The sequence below is a fragment of the Microcebus murinus genome, chromosome 21 (assembly GCF_040939455.1).
Source record: "Microcebus murinus isolate Inina chromosome 21, M.murinus_Inina_mat1.0, whole genome shotgun sequence".
In the NCBI taxonomy this organism is placed as follows: Eukaryota; Metazoa; Chordata; class Mammalia; order Primates; family Cheirogaleidae; genus Microcebus; species Microcebus murinus.
The window spans coordinates 9,049,339-9,071,479 of record NC_134124.1 but is presented as its reverse complement, the minus strand read 5'-3'; the positions used below and the strand labels follow the sequence as shown (position 1 = coordinate 9,071,479).

At 44.3% G+C, this 22,141-nt stretch overlaps 2 protein-coding genes across 8 annotated transcripts in view; both read right to left on the bottom strand.

Annotated features, from left to right (window-relative positions):
• LOC105862535 (protocadherin gamma-C4) overlaps window positions 1-22,141 on the bottom strand; it is a 162,640-nt gene that overhangs the window by 109,292 nt on the left and 31,207 nt on the right. Inside the window, exon 1 of one of the 7 annotated variants that reach the window (XM_020282260.2) lies at window positions 7,834-10,947. The exons of 5 other annotated variants lie outside the window; for them this stretch is intronic. In XM_020282260.2, coding sequence (XP_020137849.2) covers window positions 7,834-10,257 — 2,424 coding nt within the window. In that variant the 5' untranslated portion in view covers window positions 10,258-10,947. Of the gene's footprint in view, window positions 1-4; window positions 6,163-7,833; window positions 10,948-22,141 lie in introns of those variants that run through there. One more of the 7 variants, XM_020282254.2, reaches the window with a different exon arrangement.
• LOC105862541 (protocadherin gamma-A5) lies at window positions 17,013-22,122 on the bottom strand. Its single transcript, XM_012748909.2, has one exon. It carries the CDS (start codon window positions 20,347-20,349, stop codon window positions 17,905-17,907), a length of 2,445 nt encoding a protein of 814 aa, XP_012604363.2. The 5' UTR covers window positions 20,350-22,122; the 3' UTR covers window positions 17,013-17,904.

Sequence of the window (22,141 nt, the reverse complement as noted above, 5' to 3'; positions counted from 1 at the left end):
TCACCTGAATACTTGGGGCTTCATCCTTACATTCATGAAAATCTATGGATGTTAACAAGGAATCAGTTTTCTCACAGCTCTGCTGGCTGATTAGCGTGTCCGCATAGTTGGGCTGGGGGAAGATCAGGTGACTCTTCCGGGAGTCTGCAGTGAGGGAGACCTCATGGGAATAGGTCTGCAGGAAAGCCTGCACCCCGTCCACACCCAGGAAGTTCGAGGCGGGCATGCCGGCCAACACACCTCCGGAAGCCTGCAGCAGGCGTGACTTGTGCCAGCGCCCCAGCCTGAGCGCCAGCAGCACCGTGACAAAAGCAAGGAAGACGCAGGAGACCACTGCCACTGCCACCACCAGGTACAGAGTGAGGCCGGAGTCGTAAGGACCAGCAGAGGGTTCAAGGCTGTCCAGGTCGGCTAGGACTTCAGGGATGCTGTCGGCCACAGCCACGGTAAGAGTGACAGTGGCTGAGAGAGGGGGCTGGCCGTGGTCCTGGACGGCCACCACAAGACTCTGCTTGAGCGCGTCTCTGTCCAGCAGGGCCCGCGCCGTGCGCACCTCGCCCGTGTGCAGCCCCACCGAGAAGAGCCCTGGCTCGCTGGCCTTGAGCAGGCGGTAGGACAGCCAGGCGTTCTGGCCTGAGTCTCTATCCACAGCCACCACTTTGGTCACCAGGTAGCCAGGTTCTGCAGAGCGGGATGCCAGCTCCACTCCAGTGGAGCCGTCGGTGGGAAGGACAGGGTACAGGATCTCGGGTGCATTGTCGTTCTGGTCCAGCACAAACAGACTCAGCGACATGTTGCTACTGAGAGGTGGGTCTCCGCTGTCACTTGCTGTCACTATCAGTTGTAGGCTTCGAAATTGCTCATAGTCAAAAGATCGCAGCGCATATAGGACTCCGGTATCAGAGTTGATAGAGACATAGGAGGACACTGGCGCTCCCTGGATGGTGTCTTCTGCCAAGGAATAAGTGACCTGGGCATTCTCATCACTGTCAGGGTCCTGTGCAGTCACCAAGAAGATAGAGGCACCTCTGGGGTTGTTCTCAGGGAGGTAGACTGAGTAGGAGGAGTGGAGGAAGGTGGGCGGATTGTCATTGGTGTCGGCCACGTGAATGGAGATGTGAGTTTCATTGGACAGGGGAGGAGTTCCACCATCTGTGGCTTTTAGTGTGATGTTGTACACAGAGAGTTTTTCCCGGTCCAGGTTTTTGGCTGTGATCAATCTGTAATAATTATCTATTGATCTTTCTAATTTAAAAGGCAGATTTTCTGGAATAGTGCAGGTCACTTCACCATTCTTTCCAGAATCTCTGTCTTGGAGGTAGAAAAGTGCAATTACTGTCCCAGGAGGTTTGTCTTCAGGGACTGTGCTACTTAAAGACGTTATGGTCACTTCTGGAGCATTGTCATTCACATCTAAAATTGTGATCAGTACTTTCGCCTTGGTCAGACTACCAGGACCATCCTGAGCCTGAACTTCCATTTCATAGAAGCCAGATTCTTCATAGTCTAGTTCTTCTAAAGTTGATAATTCTCCTGTAAGGGAGTTCAGATGGAATATTTTTAGAAGTTTTGGAGTTATTTTTCGAAAAGAATATGTCACTTCCCCATTGACTCCCTCATCCAGGTCGACAGCATTTACTGTGAGCAGCTTTGTGCCCACAGGCACATTCTCCGGGACAGTTACTTGGTACTGGGGTAGAGAGAAGACAGGTGCATGATCATTCACATCCACCACGGTTACCTGGATGCGGGCAGTGCCAGATCGGGGTGGGTCCCCGCCGTCAGAGGCAGTGAGAACCAGGTGGTGAACCCTCTCTTCCTCCCGGTCCAGCACGCGCTCCAGCACCAGTTCCGGGTATTTCGTTCCATCGTCCCCACTTTGCACAACCAGGGAGAAGTGGGGATTGGGGCTGAGCTGGTATCTCTGGAGGGAGTTGGTGCCCACATCTGGATCCCCAGCCTCGTTTAAAGGAAATCGCAGCCCAGGAGCTGTATTCTCCATTATTTTTACGTTTATATCTTCCACCACGAATTTAGGTGCGTTGTCATTAATATCCATTATTTCCACTTCTATAGGGTAAAGATTCATTTTATCTCCCATCAAGATGTTAAAATTCACAAGACACCGCGGGCTCTGGGCGCAGAGCTCCTCCCGGTCTATCCTGCCCGCGGTGACCAGGCTGCCGCTCCGCGGGTTCAGCGCGAAGAGCTGCGTCCTGCCTCTGGAGACCACGCGGACCCCGCGCCCCGCCAGCTCCCCGGGCGCCAGCCCCAGGTCCTTGGCGATGTCACCCACAAAAGACCCTTTGTCCGTCTCCTCCGTCACAGAGTACAGAATCTGTCCTGCCCAGGCTTCCCACAGGGTCCCCAGGAAGACGGAAAGCAAGAGGAATCCTCTGTAGTCCCCGCCCCTCCGCGGAGTCGCCATTGTGGTCCTCATCTCGGCCGCACGCCCAGCCTTCTCCGGAGGTGCTTGCGAATGCGGGTGCACCCGCGTGGACCCCCCTGTGTTCCGGGGGAGGGCTCAGAATCCAGACCGACAGAAGCTTGAGTTTGGCGCAGCTCGGAAGAGGGCTTGTCTCAATTTGTCCTTTCTCCGGGTTTAAAACTCGGTGGTTCTCTCGGATCTCGCGCACCATTTTCCCCTGGTTGGTGAACAGCGGCGCTCAGAGTCCTTACTAAGTTACTGCACCACATGAAGCAAAATAAACGGATTTTACAGAAACTTGTTTCATCCTTCAAAATTTCCCTGTTTAGTTAAATTTCTTCACTCCAGATATCTCTGATATACTTAAAAAAATCCATTTTAAGGCACTGAATGAATACAACAGTGTTCATGGATGGGTGTCTGATAATCCCAGGTAATTTTAAAGATGTTTTGCCTAGCAACTTTCAAGTTACTCTGTTGGGCACGGACTCATACTTTATCGCATGTAGAAAAAAAAGCAGTCAATGAAGGCAGAAAGGTAAACTTTATTAAATGTATATGAAAGAATTTGCATATAAAATATTTACATCAGTGTATATAATTTTAATTAATTCAATAATATTATGGAACACTGCTATTTCTAGACACCACCATACAAGATTCAAAAAGTCAAAATTGTCTTAAGACTATAGAGAAGTATTTTAATAAATTTGCTATTGTGTAGAAACTTAGAGATGGCTTAATCTAAAACCTTTACTTTAACAATTTTTAAAAAATGAGAGGGAATGCCTTGTTCCTGATTATAAAGTAGTAGAACAACATAGGAATTCAAATATCCTCACTCTCATTCTTTTAAGAAAAAAAAATAATTGTTGGTCTTGGATGATGCTTTGTGCTCAAAAAGCATCATTCGAGATGAGGTGAAAAGCCAAGCAGCAACAATCAGCTATAAGAACGACTAACCCATTTTCTACAGAAGGCAGAAATTTGCAGATATCCTACTGGGTTGTGAATTCATATGAAAGTGGATGTTGGCTTGACTGCATCTTTTGACTATGCAATTCAAATCTTCATCCTACCCTATTCTAGAATAGTTAAGGAGAAAGGGGTCTCCAGACAGCATTTGAGAAATATGCAAGACTATACAGAGAGGATCCTTAGAGGTACTCATTTTTGCATTTAATATTGATGGAGTAAAACTTTATTGATGGATCCAAGGCCACCCTCAGCTAGCAGGAATATAAGAAAGTCTCATTCACATATGTGCAGAAGAAAAGACAATGATGTGCTCTGGAATAAAGATCTGGCAAGAAATAAAGACCTAGTCTTGCTTTGTAAATTATTTTAAGTACTAGAGAAGTAGCTAGCAGAACCAGGAGAAGAATCCAGAAGTAACACTAAAAATGCTTAGCTTAGTTTTGTGGGAGGTTCCTAACTAAGTAATCAATTTCTGTTTTCTGGTGGCATTGCTCCAGAATATAGGAAATACTTTGAATGAAATGCTATTTTGATCTACCAAAATAATTCTAAGTCATATTTGCTGTCACCAATTAGATAAAACAAGTTTTTGTTAAAAGGAAGTAATATGGGTATTATAGATTAATTCCACAAACAGGAGGTAAATTCTATTTGTTTAATAGTAATTTTGAACTTCTTATTGATGCAAAGTGTATGGTCTTTAAACATAATATGTACTTGTAGACATTTTCAAACAAACTTTCACGTTTGGAGGTTATGGTTCCCAATGTCTTTTTTTTTTTTTTTTTAGAGAGACAGAGTCTCACTTTGTTGCCCAGGCTAGAGTGAGTGCCATGGTGTCAGCCTAGCTCACAGCAACCTCAATCTCCTGGGCTCAAGCAATCCTCCTGCCTCAGCCTCCCGAGTAGCTGGGACTACAGGCATGCACCACCATGCCCAGCTAATTTTTTGTATGTATATTTTTAGTTGGTCAATTAATTTACTTCTATTTAGAGTTGGGATCTCACTCAGGCTGGTTTTGAACTCCTGACCTTGAGCAATCCGCCCGCCTCAGCCTCCCAGAGTGCTAGGATTACAGGCGTGAGCCACCGCGCCCAGCTGTTTCCCAATGTCTTGATCCTTTTCTACCTGATGCTTCACAAATTCAAAGTTTCATCTCACATTTGTTTCTTATTTTACTGTTTTTTAAAAGTCTCAGTTATGGCCAGGCATGGTGGCTCAGAGTTGTAAGCCCAGCACTTTGGGAGGCTGAGGCAGGAGGACCACTTGAGCCTAGGAGTTCCAAGACCAGCCTGGACAACATAGCTAAACCTCATCTAGTCTCTAGAAAAAAAATGTCTCAATAACTCATTACTTGTAGGTAACTTCTTTGGAGGTAAATAAATAAGGTCTGGTTAAATAAAATTATAGACTACTGTGAACAGAAAGTATGTGATAGTAAATGGCTCCATTATCTCTGGTATTCAAGTGTTATCCTATGACACAAAATTAAATATTAAAGATATTTACTAGACCACCAAGATATGTTTAATAAAATAAAACATAAGCTCACCACATCAAATTGAAATAATTTTATATTTTAAGGAGAGTATGTTATTATTGATTGAGTTATTAGGGGAATCTTGATCTTCATTTGTTTACTTTCATCAAAAAAATTCTATGGAAAGCCTATTTGACTTCCCATGCATTGGCACTGAGTTATTTACCTTACTTCTTTTCTTTTCTTTTTCTTTCTTTCTTTCTTTTTTTTGAGAAGGGGTCTCACTCTGTTGCCCAGGCTAGAGTGCAGTGGAGTCATCATAGCTTACTGCAACTTCTAATTCCTGGACTCAAGCCAACTGCCTGCCTCAGCCTCCAAGGTAGATGGGACTACAGGTGTGCACCACCATACCCAGCTATTTTTTCTATTTTTTTTTTTTGTGGTAGAAGTGGGGTGAGGGGGGCGATCTCACTGTTGCTCAGGCTGGTCTCAAGGAATACTCACACCTTGGCCTCCCAAAGTGCTGGGGTTTTCTTTTCAGAACTTTTTCTACTGAAAATCATCTGTTTGAAGTTCTTGTTTAGATTTTCATTATCAAATGAAGATATAGGTATTTTCCAACGATTCTGATATTTTAATTCCCTTTGATAATGGCCACCTCAACAGAAGTTTGATCAGAAAAGGATGGTGCTTACAGATGATAAAATAGCCCAATAATTTCATAGATTTTTTTCCTGATGTTTCCTATCTTACTATTAATTATCCGTATCGTGGGTGAATCACAGAGCTTCATTTAGTTAGAACTTAGCAAATTCCATGATTGCCAGGATGTTTAATGGTTGGTCAGTCCACATGAGTGAATGATTATTGTGAGAATAGAATCTGATAGTTTTTCCATCAGTGACCTGACTTATTTGTTTAAATGTCACAAGTAACTCAGATAAGAGAATAAAATACAGCAGTCTACTATTTATGACAGTTAGTGACTAGCTTTGCCTATAATAATGAATACTCAAGATGTAGTTCAAATCATCCCAAATTGGTGATGTAGTAAAATACCATTCACACTATCAGTGTATGAAACAAATCATCACTTTTGTATAAGAAACCACCTGATTCATATGACTAATATCCAAGATTCAAGTTGTTTAAAATTGTCATTTACTAATGAATTCTGATTAAAACCATCAAATTATAACCCAAATATCGATTGGATTTGAAAATGTTTATGATTACAAAATTTCTTGGTTAGACATATAACACATTTGGAAACTTGAAATAAATAATTGTATAATAATTGCTTAAATGTAAATATCACAATATTCATTTAGAAAAAACATGTATTATTCCTACCAACTTATTTTAATAACAGCAACTCAATGTTATCCTTATAAAAATTGATAAAGGTCACAAAGGAGGTTCTCATTCATTTTCAAGATGTCTTTTCAATTATTCTTTCTTACATGTGCATACCAGATTTAGATGTACAAGTGTTCCATCCATTCTATTATCAGACCATTGAATCCTCCAACTCAAGATTGGAAAAAACTTTGGCTGTAATGTAGTTCAACAGCTTATCAAGACTCCCCTGTATTGCATTAATCTTGGGGCCATAAGTTACTTTTTTTTGAGATGGAGTCTCCATATGTTGCCCAGACTGGCCTCTGCTCCTGGGCTCAAGTAATCCTCTAGTATCAGCCTCCCGGGCAGCTGGAACTACTGGAGAGAGAACCACAACCCCAACCCCATCAACTTACTTTTGAAGAGTGCCAATAACAGAATCTCTTACCTACTTAGCAATCCATTTCCTGTTAGAACCACTTTGACAATTAAAATCTTTGCTGTTTTCTGCTCACCAAGCCATGATTTTGTTTGTACATTTGGTCATAATAGGTAAGACTGATCATTCTTCTAAACGATAAATTGCTTTCCTTCAAATATTTGAATACAGAGTTCCTATATGACAGAAGGCCTTATTTTATCTGGGTTAAAATGCTAAATTATTTAAATTTTATTTGAATGACATTGATCCTTCATTCTCCCATTTACCAGCCAGTCCTCTATTTTTAGAGATATTTCCTGTGAGTGGATACTACTGGGCATGTTTTAAAATTCATTTTCATTTTTAAGTACTATCAAAGCACACAGTATGCAAAAGACATTGTAGTAGGCACACACCATCAGTTGTTTACATGTATTTGTTAACAATCCAATAATTATAACGGTGATGTCGACAAATACTTGCTCACTATACTTCTTTATAGTTCAAAGAAAAATTAAAAATTATTTTATTTTATTTTCCCAGAATTTGTGTCAGGTCAGCAAGGGAAGTCTTTTTAAATTTAATTTTATTTGCAAGATTATAGAGGTTTTGACTGGCTCAAATAAATGACAGATAGCTCCAGGAATATGTTCAGGTCTTTTAACACCAAAGATCAGGTGTTCGCTGCTACAGGCATCAACAACTCTTATCTTTTTTCAAAATAATTTTTGATTCCCTTCCCAAGTAGCAATGGTGGAAGATATCTCTCATGAATATTCATCATTTTAGAAAACATTTACAATTATTAAGTAACCTTGAGAACCAAGATCTTGATTTTCTTTAACAGAGGCTGCAGTTCATTTTTTTCTCACATTAGGAAAAAAAAAAGGATCTTACAAATGTCACATAATAGGAAAAAAGCCTAAGAAAGAAGATGTACTCAATTCAAAGGAAAAATACTTTTTCAACAAAAGCAAGGTAAAGAAAATGTAGGGCATGCCTTAAGATTTTTACTCACAAAATTTGAGAAAATTAAGATTTAAAAGAGACCTATTGATATAAAAGAAAAACATCAGAATTACACGACTCAATGCAGAGACTAAGAAAACTAACCACTAATCAAAGAGAATTTTTTTTAATTTGCTGAGATAATTCTTAAATTATCAATAAAAGCAATAACCTTACCGGAACAAAGGAGACTTCCTCTTTGCAAAACCCTGAATCTTCCTGTATCAAAAGAGGCTCACTTTTCTCGCAGCTCCCCTGGCTGATGAGCGTGTCTGCGTAGTTCGGTTGAGGGAAGATGATGTGGCTCTTCCCCGAGTCCGCGGTGAGGGACACCTCGTGGGAATAGGTCTGCAGGAAAGCCCGCACCCCGTCCACGCCCACAAAATGCGAGGCGGGCATGCTGGCCAATTCGTCTCCCGCAGCCTGCAGCAGGCGTGACTTGTGCCAGCGCCGCAGCCTGAGCGCCAGCAGCACGATGATGAAGGCGAGAAAGACACAGGAGACCGTGGTCACTGCCACCACCAGGTACAGCGTGAGGTCCGAGTCGTAAGGACCGGCAGAGGGCTCAAGGCTGCCCAGATCGGCCAGGACTTCGGGGATGCTGTCGGCCACAGCCACAGTGAGCGTGACGGTGGCCGAGAGAGGGGGCTGGCCGTGGTCCTGGACGGCCACCATAAGGCTCTGCTTGAGCGCGTCTCTGTCCAGCAGGGCCCGCGCCGTGCGCACCTCGCCCGTGTGCAGCCCCACCGAGAAGAGCCCGGGCTCGCTGGCCTTGAGCAGGCGGTAGGACAGCCAGGCGTTCTGGCCCGAGTCTCTGTCCACAGCCACCACCTTGGTCACCAGGTAGCCGGGCTCTGCGGAGCGGGGTGCCAGCTCCACGCCGGTGGAACCGTCGGTGGGGAGGGCAGGGTACAGGATCTCGGGTGCATTGTCGTTCTGGTCCAGCACGAACAGGCTCAGCGACACGTTGCTGCTGAGTGGAGGGTTTCCGCTGTCGCTGGCTGTCACCAGGAGCTGCAGGTCTCTAAACTGCTCGTAGTCGAAGGAGCGCAGCGCGTACAGGACGCCGGTGTTGGAGTTGATGGAGACGAAGGAGGACACGGGCGCCCCCTCGAGGGTGTCCTCGGCCAGGGAGTAGGAGACTCGGGCGTTCTCGTCGCTGTCCGGGTCGAGAGCGGTCACAGAAAAGATAGAGGCGCCCCTGGGGTTGTTCTCAGGGATATAGACGGAGTAGGACGAGCGGGGGAAGGTGGGCGGGTTGTCGTTGGTGTCTGCCACGTTTAGAGAGATGAGCGTTTCTGTGGACAGGGGCGGCATTCCCTTGTCTGTGGCTGTCACAGTGATGTTGTACAATGACACCTCCTCCCGGTCTAGAAACGAATTTGTCACTAATCGATAATAATTGTCCACTGATTTTTCCAATTCGAAAGGAAGACTTCTCGGGATGGAACACGTCACCAAGCCATTGGGTCCAGAGTCTCGGTCATACACTTGGAAAAGGGCGATGACTGTTCCAGGAGGCGCACTTTCCGCAATCGTTCTGCTTCCGGATGTCACAACCACCTCTGGAACATTATCATTGACATCCAAGACAGTTATTAAGACTTTTGCTCTGTCCCGAAGACCTGGCCGATCCCGGGCTTCAACATCCAGCTCATAAAAGCTAGAGTCCTCATAGTCTAGATTCGCAGAAGTTGAAATTTCTCCAGTCAAGGCATTCAAGCGGAAAATCTGTGAGATCTTTTCCGGAATCTTCACGAAGGAATAAGTTACTTCCGCGTGGGCCCCTTCGTCCTGGTCGGTGGCGTTTACTGACAACACTGGCGTCCCTACTGACAGATTTTCAGGAACACTCGCACGGTAGACAGGCTGAGAAAACACTGGGGCGTTGTCGTTCGCATCTAGGACAGTTATGAGAATCCGCGCCACACCTGAGCGGACAGGGTCGCCACCGTCCACGGCAGTGAGGACCAGGTGGTGAGCGGCTTCCCCCTCCCGGTCCAGGGCGCGCTCCAGCACCAGCTCCGGGTACTTGAGTCCATTGGCTTCGCTTTGCACGTCCACCGAGAAGTGGCCATTAGCGCTGAGCTTAAAGCCCTGAAGAGAGTTCATTCCCACATCAGGGTCATGGACCTCCATTAGCAGAAAACGAGAGGATGGAGCTGCATTTTCGAGAATTTTCACTTCCAACTCTTCTCTTAAGAATCGGGGTGAATTGTCATTAATGTCCACTATTTCGACTTCCACGGGGTAGAGACTCAGTTTATCCTCTACAAGGATGTTAAAACTCACCAGACACGGCGCGCTCTGGGCGCAGAGCTCCTCCCGGTCTATCCTGCCCGCGGTGACCAGGCTGCCGCTGCGCGGGCTCAGCGCGAAGAGCTGCGTCCTGCCTCTGGAGACCACGCGGACCCCGCGCCCCGCCAGCTCCCCGGGCGCCAGCCCCAGGTCCTTGGAGATGTTGCCCACGAAGGAGCCTTTCTCCAGCTCCTCGAGAACGGAGTAGCGCAGCTGCCGGCTCGCAGCCCCCCGCAGCGTCCCCAGGAGCGTGAGGAGCAGGAGCAGCGCGCCCCGCGGCCCGCGCCCCCGCGCAGCCGCCATGACCGGCTGGCTACAGACTTCCCTGGGATCCGGCGAGGGAAGAACAGGTCCGCATCACTCTCGCGCTCCTCAGAATTAGAGGCGAAGGTTCTTGCACAAGCAGAGACCAGATGTGAGCCGTTCCCGGTCAGAATTTCTGCTCTGCTTTCTTGTCTGACCTGCTTTGTGGCTGGTGGGTGCAACTCGGGTTCCCATTGATTTTTCTTGCCCGGGTTAGTGAACAGCGACGCTTAGAGTCCTAAATGAATACTGCACCATTTTGTGAAATTGCCACACAGAGGGTTTTATTTCTGCTAAATCTAAAGGGACGACACTCATAATAATTCTCTCCCCAAGACAGTAAAGCATTTGGAAGAATAAAAGATGTTATTTCAAGTAATTTTTCCCTGAAATTTATCACTCACGTTTGTGAAAATATCTGTTAGGACCTTGAAGAGCAGAAATATCACGATTTTTCTGTAAATCTTGAATTATCACCCACATCATTTACATTTGTCCCATTTTTAATAAGGGCACCAACAACCACAAACACGTTTTGAACCAATTCATTACAGTGCCTGTTACAAGAGCTGCCATTTTTAGGTGTCATTATTTGTTTTTATTACCCTAGAGATCAAGAACTACTTTGATGTAGGCATCATCTATGCATAATTTTTAAAACATGCAAAGGAAGTAAAACTATATAGGCTACATTAAAAATATATCTTAACATATATATTATGCTATATATATTTTAGGGTCAACAGCATTGAAACTAAGTAAACCATTTAGTTGTATAGATTTGCCTTTAATCCTGAATAGATAATACATTTCACAATGATAATGTGAGACAAGAATGTATTAAAAGTATTTCTTGCACTCATATGCTTATTGCAGCGCAATTTACAGTTGCAAAGATATGGAATCAACCTAAGTGTCCATCAACTGATGAGTGATAAGGAAAATATGGTTTGTATGTGTGCATCATGGAGTACTACTCAGCAATAAGAAAGAATGAAATAATGTCTTTTGCAGCAACTTCGATGGAACTGGAGGCCATTACCCTAAGAGAAGTAATGTGGGAACAGAAAAATAAATGCCACATGTTCTCACAAGTAGGAGCTAAACTGTGACTACACAAAAGTACACAGAGTGTTATAACAGACACTGTAGACTCAAGAGTGAGGAGGCTGGTGGGGGTGAGGGATGAAAAATTACCTATGGGATACAATATACACTATTTGGGTGATGGGTACACCCAAAGCCCAGACTTCACCTCTACACAATATATTCAGGTAACAGAATTCAAGTTATATCCCCTAAATCTATTAAAATGAAAATAAATAAAGTACATAAAATAAAGTTTATTTTATGTTAAAAGAGGAACAAAAGTGTTTCTGATTATATTGTTTTAGGACTAACTAAAATTTCAAGACCATCACAAGGAGACATTCTATGAAAGAACAATTGCAACATAGCCAAGCTTACAAAGAATTTTCCACCCCCCCATGCCCAGAAAATCAATAAAACACAATGAAATCAGAGCATATTTAATCTGTACACTTTTAATCTCTAAATCAATGCATTGAAGCCTAATTGTATTTATGGGAGGAAAGGTTTGAAGAAACTCACTTGTTGCAAATTGCTTGAATTAGAAACCATTTTGGGATTGTCATTACCAGTACTTTCAAATCAAGAGCCTTCATCACAGAAAAGATCTTGTGATGTAGCATTTTCCAACATGTATTGAGAAATTTAAACTTTGAGGAATGTGAGGCAGCACACAGATTGTACGAATAAGGCAAAGTCCTTGCACTGCAGTTGGGGAGAACTCCAGGTACAGTCTTGAAGCAGAGACCAGGTTGGAAGCAGTCTCAGCGGCGGTGGGGTTGGAGGAGCCACGCAGGCGCAGGGCGATCGCCTAATCACCACGAGAAACATGAGGACAGAGCTCAAGGCCAAAGTCACCACTAGGTGAAACTGCAGCTCTGCTTTGGAGTCAGAGGGCTCGTGTGGCCATCGCTAAAGTAAGGCTGTATCTCTTGCAAGCTACTCGCAAAGATTAGGTTCAGAGTGGCGGTGGCGGAAAGAGGCGGCTGTCCTGGGTCTCCCATGGAGACCAGCAGGAGTTGGCCAGCCGAATCCCGGTCGGTCGCTCAAAGCACACGTTGTGCACACCTTCATCCGTGCGCAGCCCCAGGCTGAAGAGCCCAGGCTCGCTGGCCTGCAACACATAGTAGGACAGCCAGGCATCATATCCCTGGTCGGCGTCCACCGTCACCACCTTGGTGACCAAGTAGCCATCGCATTGGGCACCATAAAGAGCGCCATGCTGTTGGTCCCCAGCGCCAGGTATACATGCGCAGGCTCACGTCAGTGCTGAACGCTGGGAGCCCGGATGGCGGGTCTGCAGCGCCAGCTGGAAGGTGAAGGCGCACCGTGCAAACACCACCCCGCTCTGCGTGCTCACCGGCACCTAGGAAGATTGAGCGCGTGGCTAGAGGTCCTTGGCCAGATGGCGTAGGAGAGGAGGCTACTAGGCCTCAAGTTGGGATCTGAGGCGCTGACTTGCGCAATGGAGGCTGGGGGAGGGGCGTTATTCTCAGTTACCTGGGCCATATGGGACCTGGTGGAAAACCAGAACATTGCAGTTGAGGTCAGCAATGTACAGGGCGATGCACATGCTGGAGGAGGGGACAGATTGCCTTTGTCTGTGACCGTGATAGTGACATTGTAGTCCGGAATCATCAACCCATGTGTTTTGTATCTTGAACTATTGCCTTTTAGTTGACACAGGATTTCTTCATTAAATCCAGAATCTGGGTCATGTGTTTTGATCAGGGCAGCAGGAGTCCCCATCTCAGCATCTTGAATATGTTGAGATTCAGAAGCCAGAGTTATCTAGAGAGCATTGTCATTTTCATCCAAAACCTCTGTACTTTACAATGTGCAGTGTGACGTCCACCATCCATTGCTTCCACCCCGATTGTGTAGCTATCTCTCTCTTCAAAGTCCAGTCCTCCACTAGTGGTGAGTTCCCCTGTTTTACTGTCCAGCTTGAATAGCTGTCTCACTGCCTTACCAATATTGACAAAGACTTAGATGATCTTGGCATTGACGTGCCCTCATGTGGGTCAGTGGCCATCACTCTTAATACCCAGAAGCTGGTGGGCAGGTTCTCTGGAACACTGACCCTGTACATGTTCTGGGTGAATAATGGGGTGAGTGTTATCATTTGTGTCTGCCACAATTACCCTTATCTGGGTGGTACAGCTACTGGAGGGCTAGCCCTGTCCATAGCCTTGAGGACCAGGTGGTGGCAGAGCTGCTCTTCCCTGTCCAGGGGGGCTTTCAGTGCCAGCTCTGGGTACCTACTGCCATCTGGGTTCTCCTTCTGAATCAAAGAGAAGAGCAGTTCAGGGCTGAGATAGTACTGCTGCAGCGAATTCACCCCTACATCAGGATCCTGGGCAGATTCCAGGGCAAAGGTGGCTCCAGTGAGCGCCAGTTGGCTGATTTTCAGCTCAGTAATATTTTGGCTCAAAGTCCGTGGGCTGTCGTTGACATCCTGGACCAGCACAGTTATATGAGAAAAGTTTAAAGGCTTTTTAGCAACCATTTCGAATTCCAGAACACACGTCAACTTCTTGCCACAAATCTGCTGTCAGTCTATACGATTGCTCACAAGTAAGTCCCCATTTTCAGTGCTCACGGTAAAGAAATTCTTCTCTACAGTTAACTCGAAGGTTCTGAGCAGGCAAATCCCGTAGGCCAAGCCCCCATCCTTGGCGAGGTTCCCCACCAGCGAGTCCCTGGCCAGCTGCTCAAGAATAGCGTAGTGGATCTGTTCTCAGAAGGCCTGGCAGGACAAAGACAGCAGGAAGAGACATGGCATTCGCCTCCACCCTGCTGCGCCCCTAGGTCCTAAAATATTTCTCATCTCACCCCCTGCGCCTATGCCTTTCTAATTCGCAAGAGAGGAGATCTCTAAACGATCCCAAGAGTTCTCTGAGCAAGAAAGACTACTTTCTTGGTCTTGGAGTATGAGTTCTCTGATGGATATCGCCTCTGTAGGAGGCGGGAGAGAGGGTGCACTTTTCTCCCCAAGTTCCCTGTGTGCGGGCAATTCCGAGGCCAGGGAGGGAGCCAACCCTTCGCTCGGAACTAGCCAACAGCGGCACCCCGCGCCTCTGCTGCGCAACTGCAGTAGTGGTGACTAAACCGGCTCCAAAGAAGGAGCTGGTTAGGAGGAAATTCGGCTGTATACGGATACTCATTCTTCCCATTTTACGAGGATTCTTAAGACATTTTAAATATTTGCTGTATCTTTAGTCCCGCTGTAATTTCTTTTAACTTGAATTTTATTCATCCAAACCAAGTGCTTTTTACTCGTCAAAGGACAGAGATAAACTCGTTCAAGATGCTTATTGGTATCGCATGCTTTGAGTTTCCATTTTTATAAAATGGTCACAATATTTTCCTCATTTACCTCATTAGAATTGAGAACCAAATAAAATAATATACAGAGAAACATACAAATGAAAGATAATTTTGGTGATCACAGAAGATGTAGTATAAAAATTCTTGACATATCAGCTTCATGTGTATTGTTATTCTACTCTGTTTCCTTTTCTTCTAACTCCTGAAAGTTATAACTCTCATAGCTTTTAGTTTTATTTTGTGTTTCATGTTCTTCTGTGGTATCTTTAGCATCTTACCCCAAAAGAATTGATAGGTAAGCAATGAGATTGATTGTCCCTATAAAACCAAAGTACAGTGAGAAGCAAGAGACTCTTTTCTTTCATTTCCAAGTGTCTACCTTTAACTGAATGAGTATGACTGCAAGACTATTCCACCAATGACATTTTCCCACACTACGTTACAATTGTCCTCCATTGTACTCTTTCTTCCCAAGCAGCTTAACAATAGTGTTATTTGGATTTGGAAAGTGAAATGTGAGTTCTTAGAATTTTATACCCCAAGGAAATTAATCTATGTCGTTCACTTTTCTTTGGTCCCCAGGTTACTATCTGACCATCTCAACTTTTTGTTATTTACACTCCTCTTTTCAATAACATGCCAATTTCCATGCTTCTGGCAGATGCCTTACTATCTTTTTTATTATTTCAGACCATTATGGGGGTACAAACATTTTGGTTACAAGTAATGATTGCTACACCACAAATTAAAAAGCTTCTGCATAGCCAAGGAAACTATATTTACAGTGAATAGATAACCTACAGAATGGGAGAAAATATTTGCTTTCTCCACAGACAATAAAGGACTGATAACAAGAATCGATATACAACTTAAGAAAATCAACAAGAAAAAAATCAAATAACCCCATCAATAAATGAGCAAAGAACATGAACAGAAACTTTTCAAAAGAAGACAGAATAATGGCCAGCAAACATATTAAAAATGTCCTACTATTTTAATTACATTTCCAAACTAGAAAATCTTCATAAAGAAATTATCTTTGACCTCCATAATAGATTGGCAGGTGTGTAGCAACATTGAACTCACCTTATAGTAGAAAAGCATGAGAGCATCTTAAACTGCGCATTGTATCCAGAATTCTAGAGAGCCACTCATCGGCATCTTTACCTTATACAACCATAAAAAGCATTACTGACTCAAGACTTTGCTCCCAAAGATGCCCAAGCAAGTGCCTTTTCACAATTGTATAAACACTTCGATTAGTATAGGAAAATTATCTTTCAGAGAACATATAAAACTAAAGATTCAAATATTTAAAAGAGTGTATGGTATATTAATATATAGTATATACATTCAGAATGTGTGGATCAAGCATTTTATAAAGTCTATTGGTAGTTTACAGAGGGATAAAAGATATTTCTCCATTGCATAAAAAGTTAACTCAGGCCGGCGGGGTGGCTCACGCCTGTAATCCTAGCTCTCTGGGAGGCCGAGGCGGGCGGATTGCTCGAGGTCAGGAGTTCGAAACCAGCCTGAGCAAGAGCGAGACCCCGTCTCTACTATAAATAGAAAGAAACCAATTGGCCAACTATATATAGAAAAAATTAGCCGGGCATGGTGGCTCATGCCTGTAGTCCCAGCTACTTGGGAGGCTGAGACAGAAGGATCGCTTGAGCCCAGGAGTTTGAGGTTGCTGTGAGCTAGGCTGACGCCACGGCACTCACTCTAGCCTAGGCAACAAAGCGAGACTCTGTCTCAAACAAACAAACAACAAAAAAAGTTAACTCAGAGGATACTTCACTAAATCTCTAACCTTGTCTTTTAAAAATATGGAAATGTGAGTTTTCACATAAGAGTGAATAATGTCAGCACCTACCATACAGAGTCTCTTATTACCCTTTGTATGCATTTACTCACTATTTAAGGAATCTGCACATTTTACATGGAGATCAGAATTGTGCATATATACATTTAATTAAATAACTGTTTAAAAAATAAAAATCAAGTGGTCTTAGGTTCCTCAATGTGTCAATAAACCTTTCAAGTGGTTCAGTAATGTAGCTTACTATCCCACAAATAATATTCTATTATCATTTCCATCATATATTCATTATTTGCAGCTGATGTTAACGGTGTTAAAAGTACAACACTTGGGAGATTAAAACTATTTTAAGAAGAAAATCATCTTCAGCAAACACATGCACAAAATCAAGTAGTTCTTTCATTACCCAACACATGCTACTGGAATTTGAGACTCATCGAATGGCATTTCATTAAGAAAAACCTATTAATTTAAGGTTAGCACATCCCTCCGAAATGAATTTTAAAATTTCAAACGGTTCCTAAGTTGAATTCATTTTGCAAATACAAACCTTAGACTCTGGTAATAGAGTAGAATTGTACTTATACTTGAAGAAATGCGAACATTTCAGTAGGTATTGATTCTAATAAGCAAAAGGACTACTTGTAACCAGAAGATGCTAGGTGTATGGCATATTGATGTTTATTTGAATGCAGCAGTATCTAACTCTTTGGAGACTTTAAACTCTAAACAGTTAAACTTTGTATCACAGAATAAAGCTGAACTCTATGTTCCTTCCCATTGATTTCTTCTCTCAATAAGTCCACATATCCAATTATTACATGCTTAAGTTCAAACTTTCCAGATTTCAGAATGTTGCACACATCATATTCATCACTATAAAATTAACCTTTTTTTCTGATATTGATCATGCAAAAATTTTCTGCACTCTTCTACTGGCTTATGCAAATATTGTTAATTATTTCCCTATGTAACCTTCAGTTATACGAAAATATCAATCCTATACAATATCCTTTCCAAAACACATTCACTAATGGTGTCTAAGTAAATATTCAAAACAGGACAATTTGAACTAATAAACCAACTCTTCTATTAACAGACTAGCAATTCCAATATAACAAAATCTTGGGTAAAAGGATTATTTTTAACCACTTTCTTTTAAGATATTTGTTTCACTTAAGTCTACGGATATCACTAGATTTTCGAAAACATCCCCATATTCACAAAAGAAGACATTAAACCCAAAATATAATTTGAAAACAAATGAAGAAAGCATCAGTTATCAAATAAAATCAAATTAATCTTCAATAGAGCAAATACTGATTCACCCTTTATAAAATCAGCTGATTTCGAATATGCCAGAAAAATGAATGAGGAAGCAAATGAAGAAAATGCTCTAGTCATCCTTACTGAAAGAGAAAACTAACCTGAACAACTCCGGGTTCTTTTTTGCTTGCATTTACCTTATCAGATATCAGAAGAGGGTCGCTTTTTTCACAACTTTCTTCACTAATGAGCGTGTCCGCGTAGTTGGGCTGGGGGAAAATCAGGTGACTCTTCCTAGAGTCCGCGGTGAGGGGCACCTCGTGGGAATAGGTCTGCAGGAAAGCCCGCACCCCGTCCACACCCACAAAGTGCGAGGCGGGCAGGCCTGCCAATCCACCTCCTGAGGCCTGCAGCAGGCGTGACTTGTGCCAGCGCCGCAGCCTGAGCGCCAGCAGCACAATGACGAAGGCGAGGAAGACGCAGGATACTGAGGCCACTGCCACCACCAGGTACAGGGTGAGGCCTGAATCATAGGGATCAGCAGCGGTCTTGATGCTGCCCAGGTCAGCCAAGACTTCAGGGATACTGTCAGCCACGGCCACGGTGAGTGTGACAGTGGCTGAGAGAGGGGGCTGGCCGTGGTCCTGGACGGCCACCACCAGGCTCTGTTTGAGTGAGTCTCTGTCCAGCAGGGCCCTTGCTGTGCGCACCTCGCCTGTGTGCAGCCCCACCGAGAAGAGCCCGGGCTCGCTGGCCTTGAGCAGGCGGTAGGACAGCCAGGCGTTCTGGCCTGAGTCCCTGTCCACAGCCACCACCTTGGTCACCAAGTAGCCAGGTTCTGCAGAACGGGGTGCCAGTTCCACACCTGTAGAACCATCAGTAGGAAGGGCAGGGTACAAGATCTCCGGTACATTGTCATTCTGGTCCAGCACAAACAGGCTCAGTGACACGTTGCTGCTTAGCGGTGGATTCCCACTGTCGCTGGCTGTCACCCACATCTGCAAGTCTCTCAACTGCTCATAGTCAAAGGATTGTAGAGCATACAGGACACCGGTGTCAGAGTTAATGGACACATAGGAAGATAGAGGAACCCCCTGAAATGTGTCTTTGACCAGGGAGTAAGTGACCCGGGCATTGTCACCACTATCAGGGTCGAAGGCAGTCATAGAGAAGATAGAGATGCCTCTGGGGTTGTTTTCTGGGAGGGAGGTGGAGTAGGAGGCATGAGGGAAGGCAGGCGGGTTGTCATTGACATCTGCTACTTTCAGAGAGATGTGGTTTTCTGTAGATAGGGGTGGGGTTCCATGGTCAATGACTGTTATGGTGATATTATAATCTGAAATCTCCTCTCTGTCCAGGGCTTCTGTTGTCAATAGGTGGTAGTAATTATCAACTGACTTTTCCAGTTTAAAAGGCAGGTTCCTGGGAATAGAACATGCAATCTCACCATTCTCTCCAGAATCACCGTCGTGCACACTAAACAGTGCAATCACAGTTCCGGGAGGACAGTCTTCAGAGAGAGAACTGGTGAGAGAGGTGAGGGTCACTTTGGGGGCATTGTCATTCACATCCTGTACTGAGACCAGCACCTTAGCACTGGCAAGAAGAGCGCCTCCATCCTGAGCTACCACTTCCATGAGGTAGAATCTGGATTCTTCATAGTCCAGTGATTGAGTAGTTGAGATTTCCCCCAGGTTGGAATCAAGTTGAAAAGTCTCGGAAATTCTGTCGTCTTCATTGCGAAAAGAGTAGGTCAATTTCCCGTTTACTCCCTCGTCTGGGTCGGTGGCGGTTAGCGTGAGCAGCCGAGTGCCCACAGGTATGCTCTCGGGAACGCTCACTCGGTATTCGGATTGGGTGAACAGGGGCGCGTTGTCGTTTGCGTCGAGAACCGCCACGCGGATGTGCGTGGTGCCGGAGAGGACCGGGTCTCCGCCATCCAGAGCTGTGAGGAGGAGGTCGTGAACAGCCTCTTTCTCGCGGTCCAGGGGCTGCTCCAACACCAGCTCCGGGTACTTCTGCCCGTCCGTCCCGCTTATCACATCCAGAGAGAAGTGCAGGTTGGCGCTGAGCTGGTAGCTCTGGAGGGAGTTCGCGCCCACATCCGCGTCCCGCGCAAAGGGGAGCACCAGCCGCGTCCCCACGGCCGCATTTTCATTGACTTTAACCTTTAATTCTTCATCCCGGAAGCGCGGGAAGTTATCATTAATATCGATTATTTCTACTTCCACTCCATAAATTTTCATTTTATTCTCAACCAAGATGTTAAAACTCACCAGACACGGCGCGCTCTGGGCGCAGAGCTCCTCCCGGTCTATCCTGTCCGCGGTGACCAGGCTGCCAGTTCTGGCTTTCAGAGAGAAAAGCTGCGTCCTGCCTTTGGTGACAACGCGGACTCCCCGCTCCACCAGCTCCTCAGGCTCCAGCCCCAGGTCCTTGGCGACGTTGCCCACGAAGGAGCCTTTCTCCAGCTCCTCGGGCACGGAGTAGCGGATCTGCCCGGATCCCGTGTCACACAGCGTCCCCAGGAACGCGCACAGCAGAAGCAGCTCTCCGCAGCCCCAGCGCCTCGGCGGACTCGCCATCGCCTCCTCTCTGCCCAGTCGTCTCCTAGTCCTGGTTCAGCCTGGCTGTCTCCTTATTTTCCTAAAGCCGCTGCGTCTAAATTCCAGGACGAAAATGGAAGCCGGACGCGGATGGTTGGTTTTTCCCCCCTCCGGAGAGCTTGTCTGATCTGTGAGCGTTCAGTAACGTGGGAGCAGAGAGTCGGATCGCCTCCGCGACAGCTTCTCTCCCACTTGGGCGAACAGCGACGCCCAGAGTCCTAACCAGTTACTACACCACCAATTCTATTTTTATTTCTTGTAAGTACAATTACGTGTGTTTCTAATAATTCTGCCATATCCTTATTATATTGCTGCGTGACATTGTTTATAATAGTTAACTAAGCTTTAATTCTGAATAGCAAAAGACTTCCACAAGCCCCTGAAATAAATATAATTATTATATTCATTTTACTTCCTTAGAAAAGTTTTATTTAATGTGCCATTGAGCCCATGTCCTTTATTTACCTCTTATCTATATTTTGTCCGTTAAATTAGGACATTGAAATTCTTACCTTTGTAGGACTCAAGATTTCATCTTTTTATTAGGATACATTTTTGAAACCATGCTTATTTGTACATAAGAATGCCAAAGAAACAACCCCAGCTCTCAATGCACCTTTCCAAAAAGGCCTATTGATTTATGCAAGTTATGTTAGCTGTCATAAGCAGAAAGAATAAAGGTCTTAGTTACTTTTGAGGTCTTGGAAAAAGTATCTGCACTACCTGAGACTGAGAGTTTGAATTTGGTTAACCATACATTATTTATATTTTCTTATTACCATGTTCAAACACTTGTAGTTAGACATTTTACAGCAATGGGCTCTTGGTGACAGCCAGTTAGGGACTGTGGAGGACAGGGCTTTAGATCATCATCCATGCAGGAAACCATGCCCAGCCAGCAGCAGTGAGTGCCCTTTCTATGTTGAGACAGATATTTAACGTTATCACTTTTATGTGGTAACAGAAAAAGTAAAACCTCATGACTGAAAAAAAATGGACATTTGAGCGAGTTACAAGAGAAGCAACTTTACTTAGAAACCTTCATAGAACACTAACAAAATGAAGATATTCTATAACTAGGGAATTCAAAACCATAAAGTTCTAAGTAATATTTGGTAGAAAATGATGTGACTAGGTTGCAAAGTTTTTCTCAATGTGCAAGTTTTCTCTAGCACAATTTGTTAATATGTATGTTAGAACTCAGACCTCAAACATTGCCCATCCTTTAAAATAGTTCTGGGATCCCAAGATGTGTAGCTTGTAAAAATACCAAAAGTGTTGGTCTTTAAGTTGGAACAATGTCCTATCCAAGCACTGTGGTTAAACAAGCATGACATTTGGTCAAAACCCTTCCTTTGTTTGGTTCCCAATTTCTACAAACTAGTAAGGTGAAGACTCTCTTTACTCTCAAGTACTGTGATTTTAAGAGGAAGTAAAATTTGAATCATAAAGACCCTGAAGGTGAAAGAAATTCTTTCAATTCCCAGTAGTAACAAACCTCCAGAGGGACAGAATGTAAAGATAAGAAAGAAGTACAGTATGGTATTTCATGTGGCAAAGGCCTATAATTATGGACAAATCAATCTCACACTTCAGATAGAAAGCTCATATTTAAGATTTGGTTAGAGAAGAGTAAGGTAATTAAAGCAGAACACTGACCAAACCCGACTCACAAGACAACACATTATGCAACGGAGCCTTGGACCCAAGTTAGGTGATTTGCTAAGAAACAATAAAAACTGAAGTGAAAATAAATAAATTGAATTAACAC

What these genes read in the sequence shown, in the direction of transcription:
- LOC105862541 (XM_012748909.2), bottom strand. Translation starts at nt 20,349, where the DNA reads ATGGCGAGTCCGCCGAGGCGCTGGGGCTGCGGAGAGCTGCTTCTGCTG.